The following is a 23,577-nucleotide window of genomic DNA, read 5'->3' as shown; positions in this document are numbered from 1 at the left end:
TGTTCCAGAATTCTGTACCATATCAAATTCAAAAACGTGTTTACATGGAATCCATGAACAAATAAAGGAAATACAAGATAGAGGAGGCAAGAAATGAAGAAAAAGAGGTTAAGATCGAATTTGGTAAGGTCAACGAGGAATCAATACCAAGAAGATGTCAAACAGTAAACGCAGAAATGACCAATGGTGGGAGAACTAAAGGAGGTGATGCTAAGAACAAAAAAAAGAGAAATGAAGAACATGACAGAGAGAATAGAATAATCTATGGAAGAAGATGGCAGTAAATAGAGGTGAAAACTATAATCGCAGAAAAAAAGAACAATATGAAATCAAAGAAAAGCAATATTAGAGCTAATAGGGTCCCAAAACTGGTGAAAGATTGTAATGTTCAATTCTTGATCAAGAACTAGAATGTTGACAAAATTATGGATTGAGACTAGTACGAATTACATATAATAAAACAAGCAATTGCCGTAGAAAAAGTATAAGTAGGAAAAATTCCTAGACAACGGAGGTCAACAATTCCACAGTTTATTTAATCTACTTCGGGATGTAGTGATCGAAAACTCTCAATTAAATACCAGTAGAATAATCCTTTATAACAATTATCAATATCTAGCTTCTGTAGATCAGATAATTGTAGTGAGTAGAAGAATAAGAAGTCAAAATAAAGTATCAAAGGAAATACAAAAGTCGTTATGCGAAGAAGTACTGATAAAATCAAATTATGTGTCAAAATAAGAACTAAGAATAAGAATAAGAACTAATGAAGAATCGGAGAAATTTCATAAAAATCCAATACGTTAAAAAAACTAATCAAGAAAGAGACAATTGGAAAGAAAGATCTGTAAATAGGAGCCAGTGTGAAATATTGGAAAGAAAGGTCTAATTGCTTATTAAAAATAACTGAATAATTAGTATGTAAGGTCAAAAAAATGTTTGTTACTTCTTGAAATATTGTAATTATTGTCCTAACCTACACACATAAAAATCTGTTATTTAGGGAAATATTTTTCAATATTTACACTTTTTCCCAACCAAACAGAATTTGTTTATTATTTTATTTTCAAGATAACGAAGATCAACAAACGAAAATAGTTAATCAATTGAGAACAACGATTTCTGGCTTAAGGAAATATACTAATTACAGTATGACGGTGCTAGCTTTCACGTCTAGTGGAGATGGTGTAAGATCCGCGCCTGTATATTGTCAGACTGAAGAAGATGGTGAGTTAATAGATAAAAGATAAAAGTGTAGACGTAGTCAAATGTTTCATTTAGTACTTATTCAGATAGACAGATTTCTTTTTCAACAACTTAATCTTAAATTAATATTCTATGATACTAAGAAGATTCATTTCTGCTACTCTTGACTTTTGTCAAAATTTTTGGAAATTTTGATCAGAATCGAAACTATATTCGTTTTAAGAATTTTGGTCACTTGTTAATGTCCACTTTATGCATGTAAAAAACACCAGAAACAAATAAGAGTAAGAGATATGTTTTATTGTCAAAAAATTGTTACAATTTGTGAACAAAATCTTGTAAAAACTAAAAAACAAACAAAAAAATAACTAAATAAAGATACAAATAAAATAAAACATCAATATACAGCGGAAAACCAACATGAATAACAAAATTATAGGTAATAGCTAACAGCATGGCAAGTGATTGTGCATTTTTTGCATTTTAAAGTATCGAGCTTTCACCTAATTCTGAAATTAGAGTAGGTTGATCAAGGTCCTAAGTGGATAGCGTGCGTACGAATTAGGCAAATGGATTCAAATATCAATAAGGAAGGAAAAGTCGGAATTTTTGATCTTTTAAGGAAGTCCCTGCTTTTAGTCCATGTTAATATCTAACAGCTCTCTTTTGTAGCTTGAATATTCGCTCAATTTGAGTCGCATCACACGGAAGGTAGATGTGGCTCAATAAGGGCATAATAAACTGTTAAGGCGGTGAATAAGTTCAGTTCTTTGGAAACTAATCTCGACGCCAAACAGGAGGAACTTAATTTTTTAGATGCAATATGTAACTCCCATTTCAAGGACATCAATGGTGGTGTTACTTAATAGATAAGGCTACAATGTATTTTGATACAACAAACGTTAGTTTTAGAAACGTTGAGACACAGTTTTTATATATGAGACTATTTTATTCTAGATTTTAGACATGTATCAAAGTTTGCTGGTTATATTTTAGCCAAAAAAATAAAATGTTTTCATAATTTATTTTAATTAAAATTAATCTTCGTGAGACCCAACTTTTCCTTCTGTAGTTTCATAAACAAAAGTTGTCCTGTTTCAAGACTTGATGTTTGCATTGACCAAATTTGTACAAAACTTTCTTCCATTTTCATAAATTGATCAATTTATATTGTAGTGCCTTCTGCACCTGCTCAAATCAAAGCAGTTCAAAGTTCGCCAAGTAAAATACTGGTATCTTGGTTACCTCCAAAATATAGTAATGGTCCATTAACAGGGTACACGTTTTATATGAGTATTGTTGAAGATGGTCAAGAGGAAGGTACCCATAAAAGAACCTTAAATCCTACAACTGAAATGCATGAAGTACTTAGAGCGCAGGATACTGCTACATTACAGTTTTGGGTAACTGCATCGACGAGAGTAAGTGAACTATACCATTCATTCTATTAACGGAGCATGCTTACTAAATGTATTACTTTGCTTCACGTGAATAGATTGCAACCAACTTGAAAATTCTCCCTATAAACCCGATCTTGCGCCTAGTGAGTACAACATGTTTCTTCTCCATTTGACCAAAGACATAACCGATGAAATTGTTAATAAACTTCTGTTCGTTTTTTTTTCTATTCACTTAAAAAACGCTAGCTACATTTCAAGTTTATGTTTATAAAGAATTTGATGTAATTATTTTATTTTTAAGATTGGAGATGGTGAGAGTACTCGTGTAGTAACTCTAACCCCTTCGAAAATAGTACCGGCTCGAATAGCTTCTTTTGGTAGAGAAGTAATAAGTGCTTGGAAGCAAGATATATACCTCCACTGCCGCCGTGTGGGTGTTCCTCTTCCAACTGTAAATTGGAGACTGAATGATCTTCCGCTAGAAGTAGGAGGTCGAAGATTTATTTTTGCTAATGCAACTTTAGTCATAAAAGATATTCAAAGTGTAGACCAAGCAAATTATTCTTGTAGTGTAGAGAATCAATACGGACATGATGAGATAGTGTACAGTTTAAAAGTGTTAGTTCCACCAGAGGCTCCAGTATTAACTGTCGTTGATTCATTCTCGGATTCACTGCTTCTGAGATGGAGTGATCAAGGAAATGGAGGATCTCCTATATTAGGTATCGTGTTTCAGCTCTTTTACCACATCATTTTGCCGTAATACCTAGATACTGCTTTCAAGGTACCATCTTATCTAGTCCACGTTTCATTATGTTCATTCAGTAATGAAAATTAGGATATATTAAAGATGATATGTTTATTAAATTATAACAACTATTAACACAGCAATCTAGAGTTAGAAAGCATCAATTTTTCTATTTATGTTTATATACATCAACATAGATTCGATTTAAGTTAGTTTATCGTGTCTTAAATAGATCTGTCAAGAATTTTTTGGCATCGTTCCCCGGTATAGGCGTGAAAGGAGGATGAAGTAAGTAAAAAATTCCAGGTCAAACCCTCACACAAAAATGAAGTTAACTGCTTATAACAACATTGAGAAATCGAGAAATCACTTCGTTAAGGCTTTGACCTTTTGATCTATTCTGTACCTCGAACTGTTCACCAGTCAAGCAGCAACGACTTTATAAAGTGAGGTACCTGACTGGAAAGTTTATGGATTGCCTCTCACTCACGAAGGGGATATTCGGTGGTTTCCTTTGGTTTTTCACAGAATCTAGAAGAGCTGTCGAAAGTTTCTCCAAAGTTCTTTGGGTGGTAGTTCAGCGGACAGTGTCCAGTAAACAGTAAATCTCCTTAGCTCGTCATTGTTCAATGAAAGGGCTCTTTTAGACCAGTTGGTGGAATAGGAAAGAAATATTTAAGATTGTTGGGTCTTTTTCTTTTTTTTCCTTCTGATTTCCCCACTTCTTTTTGACCATGATGACTTCTTGGGAAACCTATGAAAGGAATTGTCATGTTCATTCAAAATTTGGTTTAAGTGTTCGTAAGAATTTTATCGCATCATTCATGGAAGAATGAGAAAATTTTTCCATCCAAGTTATAGCCAACAATTTATAAATATCAGTAATAACGAAAAACTTTGAAATCATTTTTGAGTAAAATTAAAAGATAACAACTCTAATTTTATTTCTAACTATTACCGTTTTTCCAGAATTAAGAAAAAACTGTACAAGGTACCTTCGAATTTTTACCTAATTCTGTTTTTCAAAATGGATAGAAGAGAAATAATTAACAGAAAGGTTATTTTCTGGTTGCAATATTTTCAATTCCGTAGAAATGAACTCTCTAATTGCAAATACAGGATAGTTATAAATTATGGATGCTGCAAAATGCAGAAAGAACGGTAACTCTTGAAATTATGAACCTGCTTTTGAACATTCATATTTCTGAATACAAATCCAAAGTTTTTAAATACAGTATAAATGTTCAATGTTGGATGCATGACAAATATCTTTGGAGAAACCCACACACAAAAGTGTGGATGGTAGTGAGATGGATCTAGATTATTTAAGAAGGTGTATTGTGTCCACATTTTCCATTACTTTCTAAACTGTCTCAGAACAATCATATATTTTTTCCGTGAAGTGAAAATGAAAACAAGTGTTAAATCATTTGAAGCGCTTCTCCATTCTCGGAATGTTTACATGCTTAATTCCGATCAAAAGCATGATCCAAGTAACTTTTTCTATTGACACATCATAGTCAAACAAAAATCATCAGAAGAACTTGCTCCAAGTAAGTAAAATTCTTGTTTCCTCAAATAAGGTTATGGCCACGGGATTTTGGAATTCCCCAAGATAACTGGTTAATATTTTGCAAACCGAATTTATTCAAAAATAGTTTTATTCTATCATCATAATGAGTCTGTCCATTTGTGGACGCTTGTTATAGAAAAATTAGTCGAAATGTCATATTCACTTGATTTGGCTCTTTCCGATTTCCTTTTGTTTCCAAGATTGAAAATATGGCTTAGTGAAAGTGATTTCAGATAAATGAAAGAGTGAAAGCATATTGATTGTTCCAAAGCTGGGCCTGGAATTTCTAAATTTAGCTAAATCCAGTCGAATGCTCGATAATAGTTTACTGCATCATAAAAAAATTTGAAAAATCAAACATTCAGTCATTTTCTCAAATTTATCAAAAAGATGAGTTAACACTAATTTGCAGCCACATGATATCTTCCCTGAAGGGCTATACATATGGTAAAAGTATGTAAAGTTCCTCATGCCTCACTCTATAAACACTTTTTGAAATGTGGTAATTTCCTCTATAAATTTGATCGTAGGCTATGTGATTAACTATAAAAGGAATCATGGAGATTGGGAAGAACTTCAGATTTCTGCGAGAACTGATGAACACATGTTACGAAGCCTTTGGTGTGGTACAAAATATCTCTTGTATATAACAGCATTCAATAGAATAGGTACAGGATTGCCATGTGATATTGTTCCGGCTCAGACAAAAGGCACTGGTAAGTATAAGTTAGATCAGTGAATAGTTACGCGAACCAAGTAACAGTTTTTCTTTGTTTTATATTCATTTCTGAATAAAAACAAAAAGGAAGTGATCCGTCTTCATGAGGTCCAAATATTATCGATGGATTATGATTTTTTTTGTAGTTGTGAGCAATCAGGAATGTCTATATTTGGTTTGATCAGCGTTACGTTTTATGAAGTGTATATTATTTTTTCTATTAAGGAAGTTTTACAAATACCGAAACAAATAATAGTAATCAGTGATTTTTTAAGAGGTATAGGATTTGAAAATTTGAAAAAATTGCTGATATATTGATTGGATCGATAAAGAGATCAATATAATTCAATGTTTGATTATTTCATGCAAATGTTGGCTCCGCTTTAGAAAGACCATGCCCAAGATCCAATTTTGGCATACTCTCCCCGACATATCGGTCGGTATTTCACGAATAAATGCTTCAATATTGGATTACAGAGCATCAATCGTTGCTGGTTTATCCCTGTAGGTATTAGCCTGAACATGGCCCCATAAGAAATAGTCTGAAGGCGTTAAATCATACGATCTAGGCGGCTAATTGACGGGCCCCAAACGTGAGATGAACTGTTCACCTAATGCGGCTCTCAATTTGGCCATTGATTCGCGTGCCGTGTGGCACCGTCTTGTTGAAACCACATGTCAGGCATGTCCAGTTCTTCCATTTTGGATAAAAAAAATAATAAATCATCATCATGGCCATTCTCAGTAACGTTCCGGCCATCGTTGCTTTTGAAGAAGTATGGCCCATAATCCACACCAAACAGTAACTTTTTCGGGATGCATTGGTAGCTCTTGCAATGCTTCTATCGGATTTTCACTTCAGATACGGCAATTTTCCTTGTTGACGTATCCATTCAACCAGAAATGACCTACGTCGCTGAACACAAGTGGATCTCCCTCCAACTTTGCCATCGCCCATTCACCAAATGTTAGACGTTGTGGAAGATCGTGTGGCTTCAATTCTTGCACCAGCCGTATCTTATAAGGTTTTACACCCAAATCCTTTCGCAAAATTTTCCACGTAGTGGACTAACAGAGGCCCAATTGTCATCAATAACTTTGGCGGATACAGTCGCAATATTTTCTTCGGTCCTCACTGTACATTTGCGTGTTAGTGGTTTAATGCCGAATGGTGTGAATTGGGCTTCATATTTAGTCACAAGGTACCGAATAGTTCTCTCAGTAGGCCGACCAAACTGCCCATAAATTGGAAGAACTGCGCGATGCACTCTCTTAACCGAACACGAATTTTGATAGTAAAATTCAATAATTTCCAAACGTTGTTCGTTCGTAAGTCGATTCATGATTAAATTATAGACCAAACTTAACAAGTTTGAGAATGACACAAGACACGATTCACGCGTGATCTAACAAAAACAGTGTTGCCAAAAAGATACCAGCAAAAAATCACTCGTTACAATATACAAGATATACGAAAAGTGAATTATAACTTATCAAGTTCGGTAAACTTTTGGCGAGTTAACAAAGATGTATGTAGTCTGGTGGTGTCTTGGTAGAACAAAACTTTCATTATATTGACTAACGACGGGCATTTCCATTGAAATTTCTCCAATTGTTCACAGTGTAATGAATCAACCATTAGATCTGGTTTCATAGTGTAAAATTCTATTCCAATATATACACAGCACATATGTCGCTTCACTACGATTCGATAATGATCCTTTGTATTTAACATTCTCAAATTATATCCTTTTTTCACAGCCCACCATTACTCCCTTAATAAATGGTTCAATTACATTGTACACATCGTATATTTAGATATAGTTAAATAAATTTCATGCAGTCAATGCAAAGAGTTTTTTATATATCTAACTTTTTTCAATTTCCAACGTATTTGACGGGTGGTTGATAACCCATACACCAGCGATGTCGTAACAGAGTACTTGCCGATATATCTTCCTACAAAATTCCATCGGATTTGCCAGTGAGGAAGCAAGGAAAATGTTTCATAACCAAATTAACATCTTGGAAACGTTCGACTCACAGTACGATAATCTACAACATCCTTACCTAAAACAGCCTTTCCTACAATTAGCGTATTCTTTTAGGAATTTATACTTTTACGTTAATTGTTCGTAACTTCTCTCAAACACATCAACCAACCAATTTTTATCACAAAAATGTAGCCTCAAATATCATTTGTAAGACGTGCTTGAAGTAAGCTCATTCGGATTATCTATAAACCGCTACCAGCATAGGTATCACTGCAAATTATTAAAGACAGCCGAAAGTTATTTTCAATCTTTTGATTTAGAACCTAAATTTTTCTCGCATAATTTTCCCAACTACTTACATAGTACATATATCGAAAATTATATCCAAAAGAATTAATTTATTTTAGTACCAATTCAACCAAAACAATCCCAGATGCTGACAATGAATTCAACAGTAGTAACAGTATGGTTGGACTCATGGGGTGATGGAGGTTGCGGTATATCGTATTTTATAATCGAGTACAGATCATCGAGATACTCTAGTTGGACAACGTCCTCGAATCACGTTAAACCTACTGATAGAATACACAGCATTGTTGATTTATTGCCTGCTACGGAATATCAGCTTAAAATTACCGCACGTAATAACGCCGGGGATACGGAAGCAATATACAATTTCACTATGTTAACACCTTTAGGCGGTAAGTCGAATTTCATTCAATTTTATGAATTTGGAAATGATAGACGTGAAATCGGTGACAAGTTTTATGAAAAAAATCAAGATATCAAGTTGTCGTTTACGGTTAATCACTTTTAACAATGGGAATTTTGGTTCTCATCAATTTTTTCGACTTTTTGTTATTTATACTCGAAACTCCGGAACAATTATATTCACCGACAAGTTTTGAATATAAAGAGTCGATAGCAAAACATATTTTTTTCTTACATGCCTTCAGCGGATGCGATACTACGTCTTCAATATTCAACGTAGGAAAATTGAAATTCATCGAGAGAACAACAATTTGAACAAAGTTCTGAGCTTGTTACGCGAGACAAACATTCACAAACATTCCTTGGCTTAAGCTGGAGAATGTTTTCTGATCGCACTTCGCTATGTAAAAACTTGGAATACTCAATTTTTTCAAATGGTATCCCTTGGATTCTACGCCTTAAATTAAAGGGACTTCGTTAGTAAATTCATATATCTAAAATTAACGGTTTTTGTAGAAACTAAAATCTTCATGGTTTTTATTTATCGGTTGTCTGGAGCGACCAAAAAAAAAACAAAAGCTAACATAAAAAACAAACAAACAATGAAAACAGGTTGACGTTTAAGCGTTACAAAAGTGTTCATCATGTCCCGTTTAGGATTTATTAATGAATATTATTTCAATTTGCTGCTAATATACGAGGAATGTTAAGCTGTTTTCATAGTTTGTTTGTTTGTTAATACGTTAGCTTTTCTTTTTTGGTCGCTCCATACAACCGATAATTGAAAACCATGATGATTTCGGTTTTGTCAAATTTCTACCAAAACCGTTCATTTGAGATATATGAATTTACTCACAAAGTCCCCTTAATTTAAAGCGTAGAATCCAATAATAAAGAGAAAAATGGGGGTTGCCAATTGAAAAAATTAAGTTTTATAAATTTTTTAGATAGCGAAATTCAGCACCATTTTCTAAACACTCTGTATAAATTTTTGTCAGGGTTTTCACAAAATTCGAAAGTTGTAAGTGTTATTTGTCCAGTTCCCAAAAATTTTAGACCTGACTCACTTAAACTTGGAAATATATTTTTTTTAATGGAAAGCTGCATGTGTCCAAAAATTTCGAAAATGTTAAATAATTAAAAAATGGTGAACTTTAGGCATACTATGCTTTATATAAAGTTATATTGAAATTTTGCGTAGATTCCAAAAATTCCGGTAAAAGCCATAGCATTCCGGTATAATAGGAAGTTTAAGAAAACTGAAATTATTTTAGCTGAAACGAACATTTCGAAAAACCCATGCAAGCAAATTTTCAGAACACTTGTCGGAGTACTTTCCCCTTTCTCTTCTTATTCTGAAGAGAGTCGCCATCGCTTTTCCGGTTGATGGAATATACTTTTTAGTCTTCTTTAACAATGAAAAGTTCGACTTGTAAAATTTATATATTGATAAACTCAAACGTATAATGGTTAATTATTTTCAGTTGTACCTGAATTAATACCTCCCGTATCACATTCTGGGGACCAGCCGTTTTATGCTAACGCAAAAGTTTTAGTACCGGTGATGTTGTCACTAACGGTTCTCGTGGCTCTTGTTGCCACTTTATTTTGGAGGAGAAGTAAGTACATTTATTAAAAATTTTCACTCCTTTTATGTATTAACAAAGCGAAATAAAGTAAACAATATTTTCAACAAAAATTTTTAATTCACAATCAGTTATGTAGCAATGGACAATACCAACGTCGATCTGGGCGATTTTTTTTTCAATAACGGCTAGATTTTTGATTAGCATTAGTTTTGAAAATTGGTAGTCTCAAGAAGTTTACAAAATACTCAAAAATACGAGACTCACTGAGCGGGAGAATGTTTAGTGGCTAAATCGGGTTTATGCAGCTATAATCTTGTCTTCTTTCTATTTTTTTTTGTTTTTCGGAAACATGCCATCTGATAACGGATGCTACATTTGATTGACCTTCTGACAAAACACAAATATTTGATAAAAAAATGACATACGGGCAGAGGTTTTAGTGAACTCTATTACCCTACTCTATCTGTGATATCAATTTGGAATAGTACACAAGGCGTTGCCAAAAAATTTCACCGTTTAAAATTATGAAGGATTCGTCAAATTGGAAGAAGATCATGGCCGAAGACATTTTGTCTTATTGTTCAAGGGACGAAAGTACTTTCTAGTAGTAAAACGAATTTTTGATCAGGTGTCCAGGGAAACTAAATAATTGAAATTGTTAATTAAAACACTAATTCCATTGGCGATATTTTTTTGGATATGTTGCAAAAGAAACGATAATCCTTGAAATTCTGAAAGATAAATTAGATAAATAATATGGAAATAACATTCCAACAAGATGGTGTTCCTATTGTACAGTACAAGGATATTTGGACGACTAATATTGAGTAATATTAATCGGATAACAGGATTCGATGTAATAGCAGCACTGGATCTAATATCTTTGGATATTTTAGTGTATAGCTCCAGAATGGATGGCTATTTCTGCAGACACGTTCAACATACGAAATTCGCTACCATGCAATTTACTCATTTTTTTTTTTTTTCGGCTGTGGCCTTTCGGATTTGTATTTTATTCGTAGCCTCTAGAAGAAGCAAATTCTTATCGACTCCAAACGGTAGATTCGGTAGATAAAGCTGTCTCTATTCGAGATTTTTAGGAGGATCTTTAGGTGGTTCTTTCACTTTTTTTCTTCTATCTGTCTTCATTGCTAGTCGTAACCCAGCTATATTCTCGCCCATAGAAGTCTGACGTATTCTTCTTTGATGTAGTCCATCAGCTTCTTAAGTTCGGTATTGAGGTGTTACCCAGCTCTTTAAATCTTCTTTAGGTGGCTTTTGCCTCAATATCTGGTCCAAATCCAAGTAGATCTACTTGGATCTTCTTTGTATATTGCTTGGAGCTTGGATCGTATCTCCATCCGTCCTGCAAGTCGTCCACTAGCTTCTTTTATCTTGTTTACTATCTAATCGACATGGTCCTTGAATATTAGACGTTGCTCTAAGATAACTGTCAGGTATTTGGTCGTGATGGTCGAGGCGATTTCTTCTTTCGCGTGTCTTTGGATATCCTCAAGTTATCTTGTGAAAAATACTTGTGCTTTTTCTTCGAAGATAAGGTTTATCTTCGATCAAAAATTGTTGTTATTTTTGTTTATGTTCATGTTTTCCAAATAATAAATTCATTTTTGCAGAAATAAGCAGAGATGAGCAGAGTCGTTCAATTGGCGAATCGCCCTCCATGGCCCAAATTCAAAACAAACAAAATAGAGACCAGCAATATTTGGCAGTGCGTGGAAAACAAGCGCATGTCGTTGAAGATGTATACAAAGCCGAATCTGCAGACTACGTAGAAGATATATGTCCTTATGCTACCTTTCAGTTATCCAAAAATACGTACAGCGAGAGTTCATATAGTGGAAACGTGTACAGTGGGCCGTACCATTCGGTACGAGGCTCTTTTGTTTATCATGACGTTAAACCACTACCTATTGATAATTTTAAGTTAGAACATGTAAGTTCCGTTTTACGTTAGATGTGAGCTTCATAAGTGGAAATTTTCATTTTTATCAATGGGTTTGTTCTAAAATATTCACACACAACCTACGCTTGTTTCAACTTTGTTATGAATTGTGTGAGAAATCAATTTTATACTATTCGATATATTGTTTATGCTGACATAGGGATGGGTATCGATGGTTCGATGTTATCAAAACATCGATGTTTTTTCAATCGATGATTTTCTTTCGATGTTTTGCAGTTATCGATGGTTTTAAATAAACACCGATGTTTAGGTAATTTCAATAATTCCTAGTTGTTCGAAAGCTACCTCAATTAATAAATTTCAAATAGTCAACACTAATTATTTCATTACTTGAATTCCCTCCCATGAATAAAGAAGATTGTGGAACACGGGTGTACGTTTTGAGTGAATTCAGAGCGCATAGAAAACAAAGAAACAATCTATAGATAAATCAATGCCCGAAGAACTTTCGTTATATTTAAATTCCACAAACGTGAAGAATTAGCAGAACCCTCTGGCTTTCTGGAAAATGATGAAGGACATTTACCCTTCTATTTTTCAAGTAGTATTCAAATATGTGCCTTCCGTTCCATCTTAGCGTCTATTCTCCCAAGCAGATCTGCTTTTGAACTCTCTCAGAAATCGCCTCTCAGAGGATATGGCTGCGAAACTTATTTTTCTGCATGAACTAGATGACAAATTTTGGGAAATTTTATACCCGATATTTTTGTTTCAACATTTTTATCCTTTTAATATTAATCGATCAATTGTTCTATATTGTTTTTTTTTTGTTTCTAATTATTATTACAACTTAAATTGTATAATTTATTTCTTTCTAATGAAGTTTGTTTTGCAGCTCATAACCTTGTTTTTCTCCTAATTATTTTAGTGTAGTAATGAGTGAAAAATTACAAATGATTTTTAATTAGGTAATACAGCTAAATTCACATTAAAAATAACTGGGTTTCATTTTCGTCTTTAAAAAGTAACAAAGTAGAAACAAAAACTTGTATTTACCTATCAGCTATTACGCAAAATCAGTTAATTTACAACGTTTCTTCCATATTTTCATGAAAATATCATCTTAATTGTTTTTTTATTCCTTTTTTGTTCATTTAGGAAAACATCGATGTTTCAAAACATCGATAATTTGTCTGTCGATACTCATCCCTATGCTGACATGAATTATATTCTATTAGGAAACTCCAGAAGCAACTATCTTCCTTATAATTGTAGATGGACATGAGGGGCACAAAAAATTGTTAAATTAAAACACATCCTGTAAAATATATACCAGACGTTATCAATTTGTAACAAATATTACATGAAATAAAAAACAAACTACTAAAGGCGAAGAAAGAAAAAACAACAACTAATTCTGCTACCAGCAATAAATTAGTAGTTTCATTTATAAAAAGCACATCTAACTATTTGATTACACATTATATTTTTTTTCTTATCTATTTATCAAAACGTCTTAATAAAAATATTTCGGTGCCCATTTATAGTACGGCTTTGAGAGAGAATTTGATGATGTAAGAGAAAACAAAACTATACAGTTATTTATAGTCTTATTATCTTTAGAAGACTATATCGGATAATAAAAATCAAATATGGGGAATTAGAAATACGATATACGTTAGAATTAAGTTAATATTTTTAGAAAATATTTCCAATTTATTAGATAAAAGTAGTTATGGGTCTGTATGTCCAATACCACTGCACCACCACTCATAATTACTCTGTCTACTGCGCGTTTCGATATGCAAGTTATCATCTTCTTCATATCATCAGAGTCGGAACCTAGATGGTTTACCTTCAGTCTTTGGAAACGATAACTAGCATGATGTAGACCCAGATCTAGCACAACGAAAAATATATTAAGTGCAGGAATTCTATTGAGAAAATCGATAATTGTGACAAAAAATTTTTGTTCTTCAACTGAACTCTTAATCTACTACGTATTTCGATATCTTTAAAAACCATCAATGATCATAACAACACTATTATTGAACTAGTTAAGCAAAAAATTATTGTAGAATATCGTTAACTAAAATTTAAAAAAAAAATGCTGAAACTGTTTCCGCACCATTTAAAATATTACTTAATAATAAATTCATCCATCTTTGCCCTTACTATTACAACAAAACATGTGCCCTTCCTTCCTTCCGTGTGCGCAATATGTCTCAATCTGACAATTTTGTTTGCTCTATCCCAGAGCTTTCCAACGTGTAGTCCGCGGACCCCTTAAGGGTCCAACGGTTGTTTCTATAAGGCCCATAGCTATTTTTGAACAGCGGCTGCGGTTGTCGCGTGGTGTTGTATTCCAACAGGAAGTTTAGTACCTTCTCTAAAACTCTGGGAATCGCGGGCGTACCGCTCGGTTCGTAAACACATTTTACCATGATCTTCGGAAATGGTGCGATATCAGCTGATCTATCAGAGTGCCCACTGTCTCGTATGTCTCCTCGTTTCTATCGAAACATCATTCAATGTTGAACTTCCTCCATCAGTGCACCATTTGCTTTTTGTTCAATTTATTACTTCCACCATGGAGATGAGCGAAGGAGCTAGCGGGTTCTCCATCGTTCCCGCATCAAGGAAAGCTCCTGGTTGGAGTTAATGATGAAGGATTTATTATATGAAAACTCTCCAAGTGGCAATACCCTGTTGAAGTGGAAGAGGGTGAAGCTCAATGTGCTTTTGTGTTCGCGCCATTCTGAACAATTTGATAGTTTCAATTAAATTGCGACATTTCAAAGTACGCACCAGGAAGGAAGAGCACTGCATGAAAGCTAACGCAAAACCAGTTAATTGAAGCTTATGAAAGGCTTCTTTCTTAGTAATTTATCTGTTGGCAAAGACAGATAAAGCTCATACCATAACAGGAAACCTCATAAAACCATGTGTTGTCTTTTATACGTTAGACGTGCTGCTATCAAAAAATACTTTCAAGAGACGGATAATTGACATGTCGAAAGGTATGGAAGGGCCAGAGGTTTTGATCGATGTTTTGAAAAGGACCTTTCAAATGTGCAAACCACTACCTGCCTATATAGCAGGAGCCGAAAGCTGCTAGTTAAAAGTTGTTTCCATTCATAATTGAATCAAATACTCTATTAGTCGTGGTATTATTGAAAAAAAATGGTACTTGCACTATGGAGTTTTCAATACAAATGAGCACCGATCTTAATTTTACTAGTTATTGTGCGTTTCAAGCAACTTTACACTACGTTATTTGTAATTGAATTATCTTTATTTAGTACAGCCATTCAAGCTTAAAATCGACCGAAACCTCGCAATTTTAAACATCCTCTTCAAACCTGAGTTGGTCGTAAAGTATGCTTTTTATTTTTAAGGGGTGAAAATCACCCCTTACTCCAATAAATAGAAAACTATCATTTAAAAACAACCCCTCATACAAAGATTATTTGAAAAATATGGTAAAAAACATGAAATTTTTTTATTTTGGATCGCAATAGGACAATTGTTTATCTTCGAGTATAGGAAATTTGACCCTCAATATTTTTAATAATGCAACCATCAAAAAGCACCCCTCAGAAGGGAAAAAATTGCAAATTACTAAATGGAAGCAGTTATAGGGTTCATTATGTTCAAACATGTGAAATGATTGTAATTTTTTACAATGTAAATAATATTTCTATTTTTTATATGTAACTACCCTCAAAAACTACTCTAATATTGTTTTCATTTTCGATTTTGAGTAGAAAAAATAATTTAAATATCTCTCTCTAAGAATTACGACGGAAGAAGCACACTCCTTTGCAAAGGAGACACACCATATATAGAAGAATAAATACTCCAAAAAGATTAAAAATTTGACGTTTCGTTATTTTCCAGCATTATCTCTAGAAAAATGTATTCGGTTTTTTAATAATAACAAGGCTTCCCTTTAAGCTTTTTGTATCCATCCATACATCATTTTATAGGGAATTTCATAAGCTATAAAACCATGAGAGCTGCAGCCCTTCTAGTCTCTTTTCTTAAAAGAATTTTGATGTTAAAGGGTAAAAAAGACTCTCCCTTAGCATTGAAATAAATATTTTAAATGCTTATATCTTGTTTAATTTTCAATCTACATGAGTTTAATAGAAAAACAAAATGTTCAGTAAAATAAAAGCTAAATTTTATTTGGAAAAAAATTCTTTCGTCGATTCAATAGTTTTTGAGATATTATGAAAAAATAACGTTTTTTTTTAATAAAAAAAAAATTAACGTTATTAAACAACTTTTTTCAAAAAATACGTGTTCCAAACCATTCAAACTTTTGTAATGTGTTGTTAGGGCTTGAACAAAGATAATTTTACATGGGCTACGATTAATTTTAATTTTGCCACACACGGTGTCAAATTAACCAACATTTTTTTTTCAAATTCCAGTTATTTAACTTATTTTCGTCATAACTCACTTAATTTTCATACTAGACCGTTTTATGAGAGTTCATTTTCAAGGTCTCAAAATGTAGTTTAAAAATGTTTATGACAATTTTTTATGAAAAATTGATCGTTTTTCCGTTATTTGAGCTCAAATCTCTGCATAAATTTACGAAAAAGAAAAATTGGCTTTCAGTGACTTATAAGTTGCTGAATATCACTTAAAAAATTTAATTCAAATTGACTAATTTCATTTTTTTATAAGCTTCAATTTTGATAAGAATAATTTTTTCCAGAAAATGCGTGATTTACGAGTTTTTCGTAAAAAAAAATGTTGAAAAACGTTGTTATTTCTTTAATTTTCAATCCCGAATAACTCAGAAATTATTGAGTTAAATAAAAAAACTTCATTCCACATTTTCTACATAAAATTCAATTTTCTATCGATTCCCGGTGTTATTTTGATATTTTCACCCCCGAGTGAGTGTGGCATTCACCCCTGGGGTAGAAGCATACATTGGCACTCAATCAGGTTTATTATTTACGTCATTTTTGAGCTTCTGTCAAAATTTCAATGTTCAATGTATTAATTTTGAAGGTAGACTCGATTGGATGAATGAAGAGTAGTTGTCAGTTAATAGTAACAAGAAAAAAGTGAGGTGTTACTTATGACACACATCACAAACTTCTCACTGGATTTTTTTTGTTTAGTAGACACACCAGCGAAATTAAAAAAAATTTAATGAAATGACAGTTTTTGCCTGAATAAATTTTACCAAAGAACGTATTTCATTCCATAAAATTTTATTTTTATCTGGTTGACAATAAAAGCCAAAGATTTACTGATAATTTCCGAATTTTTTGTTTTAAGTTCTTGTCTAAAGCTGTGCTATAAACTTTCTAAAAAAATTAACATAACCATTTTTAATTCAGACACTCAGTACATTTATTGTATGTTTTCATCCTCAGACACAAAACACATTTTGCACCATTGCAACACATTGAGTGCACCATATAAATTCGAATTTTCTGTTTTAGAATAAAGAGCCTGAGTATTCAAAAGTACGAAGAAAAGGGGCAAGGCTGAGAGATCCGCATTCTGAAAGTCAAGGTAAAATTAAATGTATTTCATTTTTAATAAAAACAAAGAGAAAATTATCACACGATCCAAAATGAATTTTCACTTGTAGCTTCAAAGAAAGAACTAATATGAAATTTTCAACAGTCATAAACCTGATTAATATCCTAGTAATAGTTAACAAAGCTCAAAGCTCTTATACTAACAATTCAAAGTATTTGAGAATCCACTTAATTTGTTTACTATACTTAGTATTCTAATTCTCCTAACTATCTTTTGTATTTTGCCCACCCTGTACGATCTTACCAAATATGTTTTCCATTGGTCGCACTGTAGATACGCGCCGTTGAAATTCGAATTGAAGATAATGTAATGAAAACTGTGATTCGTTATGCAGTTTTATACTAACTACGTTATCAATTTTGTTTGTCTTGTATAACAAATAGGCCATTGCTGCTCAAAATACTTATTTTTATCAAAAAAATTGTATCTAAAAATGAACAAAAACGACGGAAAATTATATTTCAGAGTCTGATAACCTGGGCAGCACTGACTCAGAGGTGAAGAAGATATTAACGTTACACCTCCCTATTTCAGAATATGATACACTAGGATCAGATTCTGAGGGCGACGGAAGGGCTACTAGTCAGGAGATGATGTCCTTTAGTCACAGAATGAGAGGTGAGTTGTTAATTCCCTGATTATATATGAATGAATTATCATTTTTGGTTACGTTTACAAGGAACATGATTTCTAGAAAAAGAATTTTCGTTATTAAACGGTATTTCCTAATTGATTCAAAAGACAGTTATATATTTTTTACAGCGTAACTAACAAAATTCAGATATTAAAATATTTAAAGTTAAAAAAGATTTGCCTCTGTAAAACTTCTAGTGCAAAATCGGTTTTTGGCAATTAGTATGTTCTTCAGACCATCATGGAATTTAAAAAAAAATATGGTGATTGACAAAATGTACACAAGGAAGCTTGGGATTCCCGAAAATAAAAGAAATGAAATCATATCCATTATGGAAAAAATACGTTTCTAAAATAACTTCTACTTCAATTTTCATCTTAGTCTGAATAATTTGGTTCCATATTTATATTCAATTCCCATTTTTTTAATGCAGAAGAGATAAAGTTTCATTCCTTTCACATTTAGTATGTCGTGCTCTTTCCACTATTATTATTTTCCAGCGTTGTTCAATAAGTCTGATATCCTTTTGATAAGAATCGTCAAGCCCCTCAAAATAGCCATCAACTGCCTACATCACCTCGTCATTGTTGGTAAATCTTTGATCACCGAGACATTTTTTCAAGTTTAAGAACAGAAAATGATCCCAAGGGGCTAAATCTGGCGAATAGGGTACATGAGGTAGCAGTTCAAACTTCAATTCATCAGTTTTGGGTATTGCAATGATGTCTGAGTTGGTGAATTATCTTGATGAAACAATACTTTCTTCTTAGCCAAATGCGTCCGTTTTTGCTTGATTTCTTCGTTCAAACGTTGCAATAACTTCGCGTAATACTCGCCGATAATAGTTTTTTATTATCCCAAAAAACTGACTCCTCATTTGGAGTCGGTTCTTCCTTTTCAGTCTCACTTTGAGTAGAATCTAGTTCAGCTTATGTATTGGTTGAGCTAAGGCCCTTTCAAATAAAAGTATCATATCACATAACGATGACCAATTTTTTCCATGTCCACACATTCACTATTGATGTCTGCCAAATAAATACTAAACAACGTAACCTCTTCAAATCTGAAACATATGCTTCATAGATTGTGTACTTTCTAATACAGTGGTATTTTTCCAAACAACTACCGCCATCTCTAGGTCAGGCTAGGTACTTCTGGGACCATCCTCGTATCATACAGAATGTGATTTCTTTTGTATATTCATAACTATAATAGTTCCTTATAATTTTTGAATAAAATAAGTTTTTGAAGACGTCAATTTCGTGTATAGGATGACTGGACTAGAGTATACCTTTAAAAAGCATATATTTCAGTAATGAAAAGAAGATCGAGTTGAAAAACTTGAAACATTTAATAATCTCTTTATGCCACTTATATTTTTTACTGCTAGTCTCGACGATTTGTGTTTTCAAGATACCGAACTTTGTGATTTCATCTGGCCAACTTATTCGTATCACGTGTTTTATGATTAACTGTTTAAGGGGGCGCAGAAGGCTCTTCTTCGTCGTCGGAAGCTTCTCCACCTTCGGGCAGTGTCGGAAGGAAGTCTTACCAAACTCGCAAAGGAAAAGCTAAGGCTACACCAGTCAACAAACGTCATGTTAGGAGTAGTAGTGGATATTCAAGCCATAACGAAGAAACAACTTTTAGGTAAATCTTAAAAACGTTACACCACATCTTCCACTATATTAATTTCGACTATAACTGCACTACAAGAGACTATATCGAAATTAGAATAGGATTTGCTTTTCAAAGCGATATCTGGAATTGTGAGTAGATACGTTGGAAATCGAATAAAACATGGTTCACATGCAAGTGGACTTTAAAGCAATTATTATAAATATTTCGAATTTTCTGTCTAGTCTATCGTTTCAATCTGATAAAATTATAGTTTCCATTAAAAAAAATTATGAAGAGCTCACAGTCTTTGCTAATAATCTTTATTTTATATTCAAATATGAAAATTATTCCTGATATCCAAATGTAAGGAATGTTTGAATAAAGGAGAAGTAATTAGTAAGTACTTTCTGAACCTGATAGAAAATGCTTCTTTCAAAATTATTTTAATAAAAAATAACAAAAATAAGTTCGTTATTTCGAGTATTATAAGGGGTAGAACGTGCATATTGCATCATCTTTTTCACGAGGTAAACAGTGCGTGGACGGGGGGAGCCTAGCGTGATTAGATAGTTGCCCTCGTGGAGTTTTAGTAGCCATGAGTCACTTCGACGGAAAGCGTGGTATGTTTTACGAGAACGGTCGTTCATACATCTTGACAAGGCGGCTGTATCGTTTAGAATATGGATTAATGAAGTTCCGAGTGCAAATTTATTAAGAATAAGCGTTTTGAAGAGATCGGTTTCACGTTTAAACCACCAGCAAAAAATTGTCCAAGAACGTCTTGGACCACAGACAATATTGATAAGGTGAGGGAGTCAGTACGAGTTTTAAACTTGTCCTGACGAAGTTTACAGCAAATTTGCAATTTGGATCTTAAACTGCATCCTTATTAGCTCCAGTTAACACAGATATTAAAAGATATTGGCTTTGGAGCAAGGTTGGAATTTGCTGAAGAAATGTTTAGTCAGTTTTTCAATTTTGACAACATCCTCTTTTGATATGAGGTTCATTTTCATTTAAATGGGTTCGTAAAACGACAAAATTGTCGTTATTGGACAGAAAAAAATCCAGAAATTGAAAAAAAAACCATTGCATAGTCTGAAAGTAACGCTATGGGAAGTAATCTCGAGAAAAAGGAATTAATTGCTCTCTCTTCTTTGAAGATTCACGAAGACGTGATACTAACCGCTATGTTGCGATGTTAGAGGGATATTTGACTACAGAACTTGCGAGATCAAAAATAGCAAATCCGAGAACTTGGTTCCAACAAAACGTAGTGACCTGTCACACATCGAATGATTCTATGGCGGTTTTGAGACAAATGTTGCCTGCAAGACTAATTTCCAAAAAGAGGTGATATCCCTAGACCCCCACGTAGCCCTGATTTGACGCCTTTCGATTTTTTTATGGGAATACCTCAAGTATCTTAATAAATACACAATCTATTGCGAAATATTGAAAAGATATTGAGTTCCCCTATCATGCATTCAAGAATTTCTTTATGAAACTAAATAAACGTATATTCTACTTATAACAGACAATATCACTGAATAAAGGTTCCACGGCGTAAATACATGATTAAAAAAAACCATTCGACTTAATTGAACTAAATTAAATACATGTTTTGTGATCTTTTTCAACTTTTTCAGACAATATCAGCAAAAATATTAACGAATATTTCTATGTACCTACTAATAATATACCAGACTAATTTAATTTCCTTTTAATTTGAACAATGGTATTTTCCTATGTATTGATCACGAGTTTTTTCAGTATTTCTCATGCTCCAAGTTTCAACGAACGCATACATCCACCCTCGAGATTTTCAGATTTAACAGCAAGAAATTTGAGTGAATCAGAATACGAAAAAGGTAAAAAGCCGCTACGAGGTATGACCAAATTGAGCAGAGAGGCGTTTCAGATAAATGTATGAAACATTTTTGAAATTATCAACATCATAACAAAACTATTTATGATTAGGATAATGTTTGAGGTACAAGCGAAAACAGAGTCGTTATTATCATTAATTGACTTTCCAAGTTAACTCTTTTCTCATAAATTCCTCAAGTTTTTCACAATATTCTTAAATATGATTATGTTAATTTGTGTCCTACAACAATTTCTATCTATTTCAATGCACTAGTATCATTTATTAAAATAAATATATTGTAAATTGATTTGTACTAATAGCTCAGGCACGTTTACCTGTTACCTCATTTTTATGTCAGTAGTTCTAAATGTTTCCTCCTCTATTATTTCTTGACTCCCAATTCTCTTTGTATACAGGAAGTCTAAACTAAAATATGGACCCCAATAGCTCAAGTTGTACTAAAAACTTTTTAAATTTAAATCTCGTAATATTTGGGAATGCAAATTTGAGCTGGATCCCCCGTTTATAGTTAAACTTATGTCCAATATTAATTCCTAACGCAGAGGTTCCAGCCAATACAATTAATAACATTTGTTAACTTGAATAATATTCTAGATAAATGAATAATCACAGCTCCGCTAATTTGAATGACATTTATGATGGACTGTAGAACAGGGATTGCATCTAATACTGGGAAAACGTCAGATTAGTTTCAGTATATGAGAAAAATGCCAAAATTATAGAGGCACTATACTACTACAAGGAAATGATTATAAAGTAGGATACAAAAATAAATTGAGCAAAGCTGTAACAAGTCAATGCCTCAAAAAACGGAATATGGAATGGAAATGGAAGAATAGACACTCATATAACCACGGAATACGAAATAATACAAACAGAAAGAATGTAGGTAAATAGAAGAAACGAAGCTAGATGTGCTACCAGATATAAGAAGCAAGAAAAATAAAAAAATAAAAAGGAATACCAAAAAAATATAGCATGAAGAAGTTAAGATAGCGACAGGAAAAATAAATGTTGAAAGGAATGAGATAATACTGAAAACAATACAAAGAAGAGAATATAAGATATTTTGGAGAAGTGATACTACATCGTAGCTAGACCCAGAGACGTCTTACCACCAACGATCAAGGTTGGAGAAGCCTTAGTAAGTAAATAGGTTAATAAGAAGTGTTGTTAACGTTAAACGTTCAATTCCCTAAGATATTTCTTTCCTAAAGATCCGTATTTTGATCCATTTTCGTAGGTCTGAAACGACTCTAATATTTTTTTGCTTTTCTTTTTCTCGCCGTATCAATAATTTCAGAAATTTTTAATGACAATTTTGGATATTGAATATTCTGTGCAACGCTATTTTTTGCAATAAATAAATGAAAAGATATAGAGTAAAAATAATTGTATACGTTTTTTGTTTACGACAAAGTTTTCAGAGCAATTTGTGGAGAATATAATTTCCTAAAAAACATTAAAAAAAATTTGGTAATTATACACTTTCACGGTCACCTGGTTTTTTGGCTGTAGAAAATCGAAAAATGGATGGATTTTAATGATCTTGATCTCAAAATGTTCCATTTTACGGCGGATTTATAAAAAAAAATTAGTAGAAATAGCTGGAATGAAAATTTCTCATAGTTTTACTGTTTTAAATCGTAAAAATAACGGTTTTGCAAAATAATCCTTTACAAAAAATTATGGTAATTATACACATTTTTCGATTTTCTAGAGCCAACCTAACCTAACCTAACCTAACCAAAAAACCAGGTGACCGCGAAAGTGTATAATTACCTATTCGGAAAAATGGATGGATTTTAATGATCTTGGTCTCAAAATGTTCCATTTTACGGCGGATTATATAGAATATAGTGCGAAACTATTCACGAAAATTGATTGTTTTTCATCGATTTCATTTTAAGCTATAAAAACTGAAAAAATCATTCTTTTTGGAGTTTTTTTTAAATTGTTTATTAATTTATGTAGAATACAAAAAAATATAAGAAC

At 32.8% G+C, this 23,577-nt stretch overlaps 1 protein-coding gene across 3 annotated transcripts in view; it reads left to right on the top strand.

Annotated features, from left to right (window-relative positions):
• LOC130902472 (cell adhesion molecule Dscam2) overlaps window positions 1-23,169 on the top strand; it is a 104,998-nt gene extending 81,829 nt beyond the window's left edge. For 2 of the 3 annotated variants that reach the window (XM_057814647.1, XM_057814649.1), the window contains 11 exons: window positions 1,072-1,227; window positions 2,383-2,627; window positions 2,908-3,328; window positions 5,458-5,643; window positions 8,047-8,340; window positions 9,835-9,969; window positions 11,574-11,893; window positions 17,335-17,407; window positions 17,903-18,055; window positions 19,553-19,721; window positions 21,465-23,169. In XM_057814647.1, coding sequence (XP_057670630.1) covers window positions 1,072-1,227; window positions 2,383-2,627; window positions 2,908-3,328; window positions 5,458-5,643; window positions 8,047-8,340; window positions 9,835-9,969; window positions 11,574-11,893; window positions 17,335-17,407; window positions 17,903-18,055; window positions 19,553-19,721; window positions 21,465-21,624 — 2,312 coding nt within the window. In that variant the 3' untranslated portion in view covers window positions 21,625-23,169. The remainder of the gene's footprint in view (window positions 1-1,071; window positions 1,228-2,382; window positions 2,628-2,907; window positions 3,329-5,457; window positions 5,644-8,046; window positions 8,341-9,834; window positions 9,970-11,573; window positions 11,894-17,334; window positions 17,408-17,902; window positions 18,056-19,552; window positions 19,722-21,464) is intronic. The other variant, XM_057814648.1, reaches the window with a different exon arrangement.
• Window positions 23,170-23,577: the final 408 nt, after the last annotated feature.

This window comes from Diorhabda carinulata, chromosome X (genome assembly GCF_026250575.1).
Source record: "Diorhabda carinulata isolate Delta chromosome X, icDioCari1.1, whole genome shotgun sequence".
Lineage (NCBI taxonomy): Eukaryota > Metazoa > Arthropoda > Insecta > Coleoptera > Chrysomelidae > Diorhabda > Diorhabda carinulata.
Note: the sequence above shows the minus strand (reverse complement) of the source record. Positions and strands in the feature narration are given on the sequence as shown.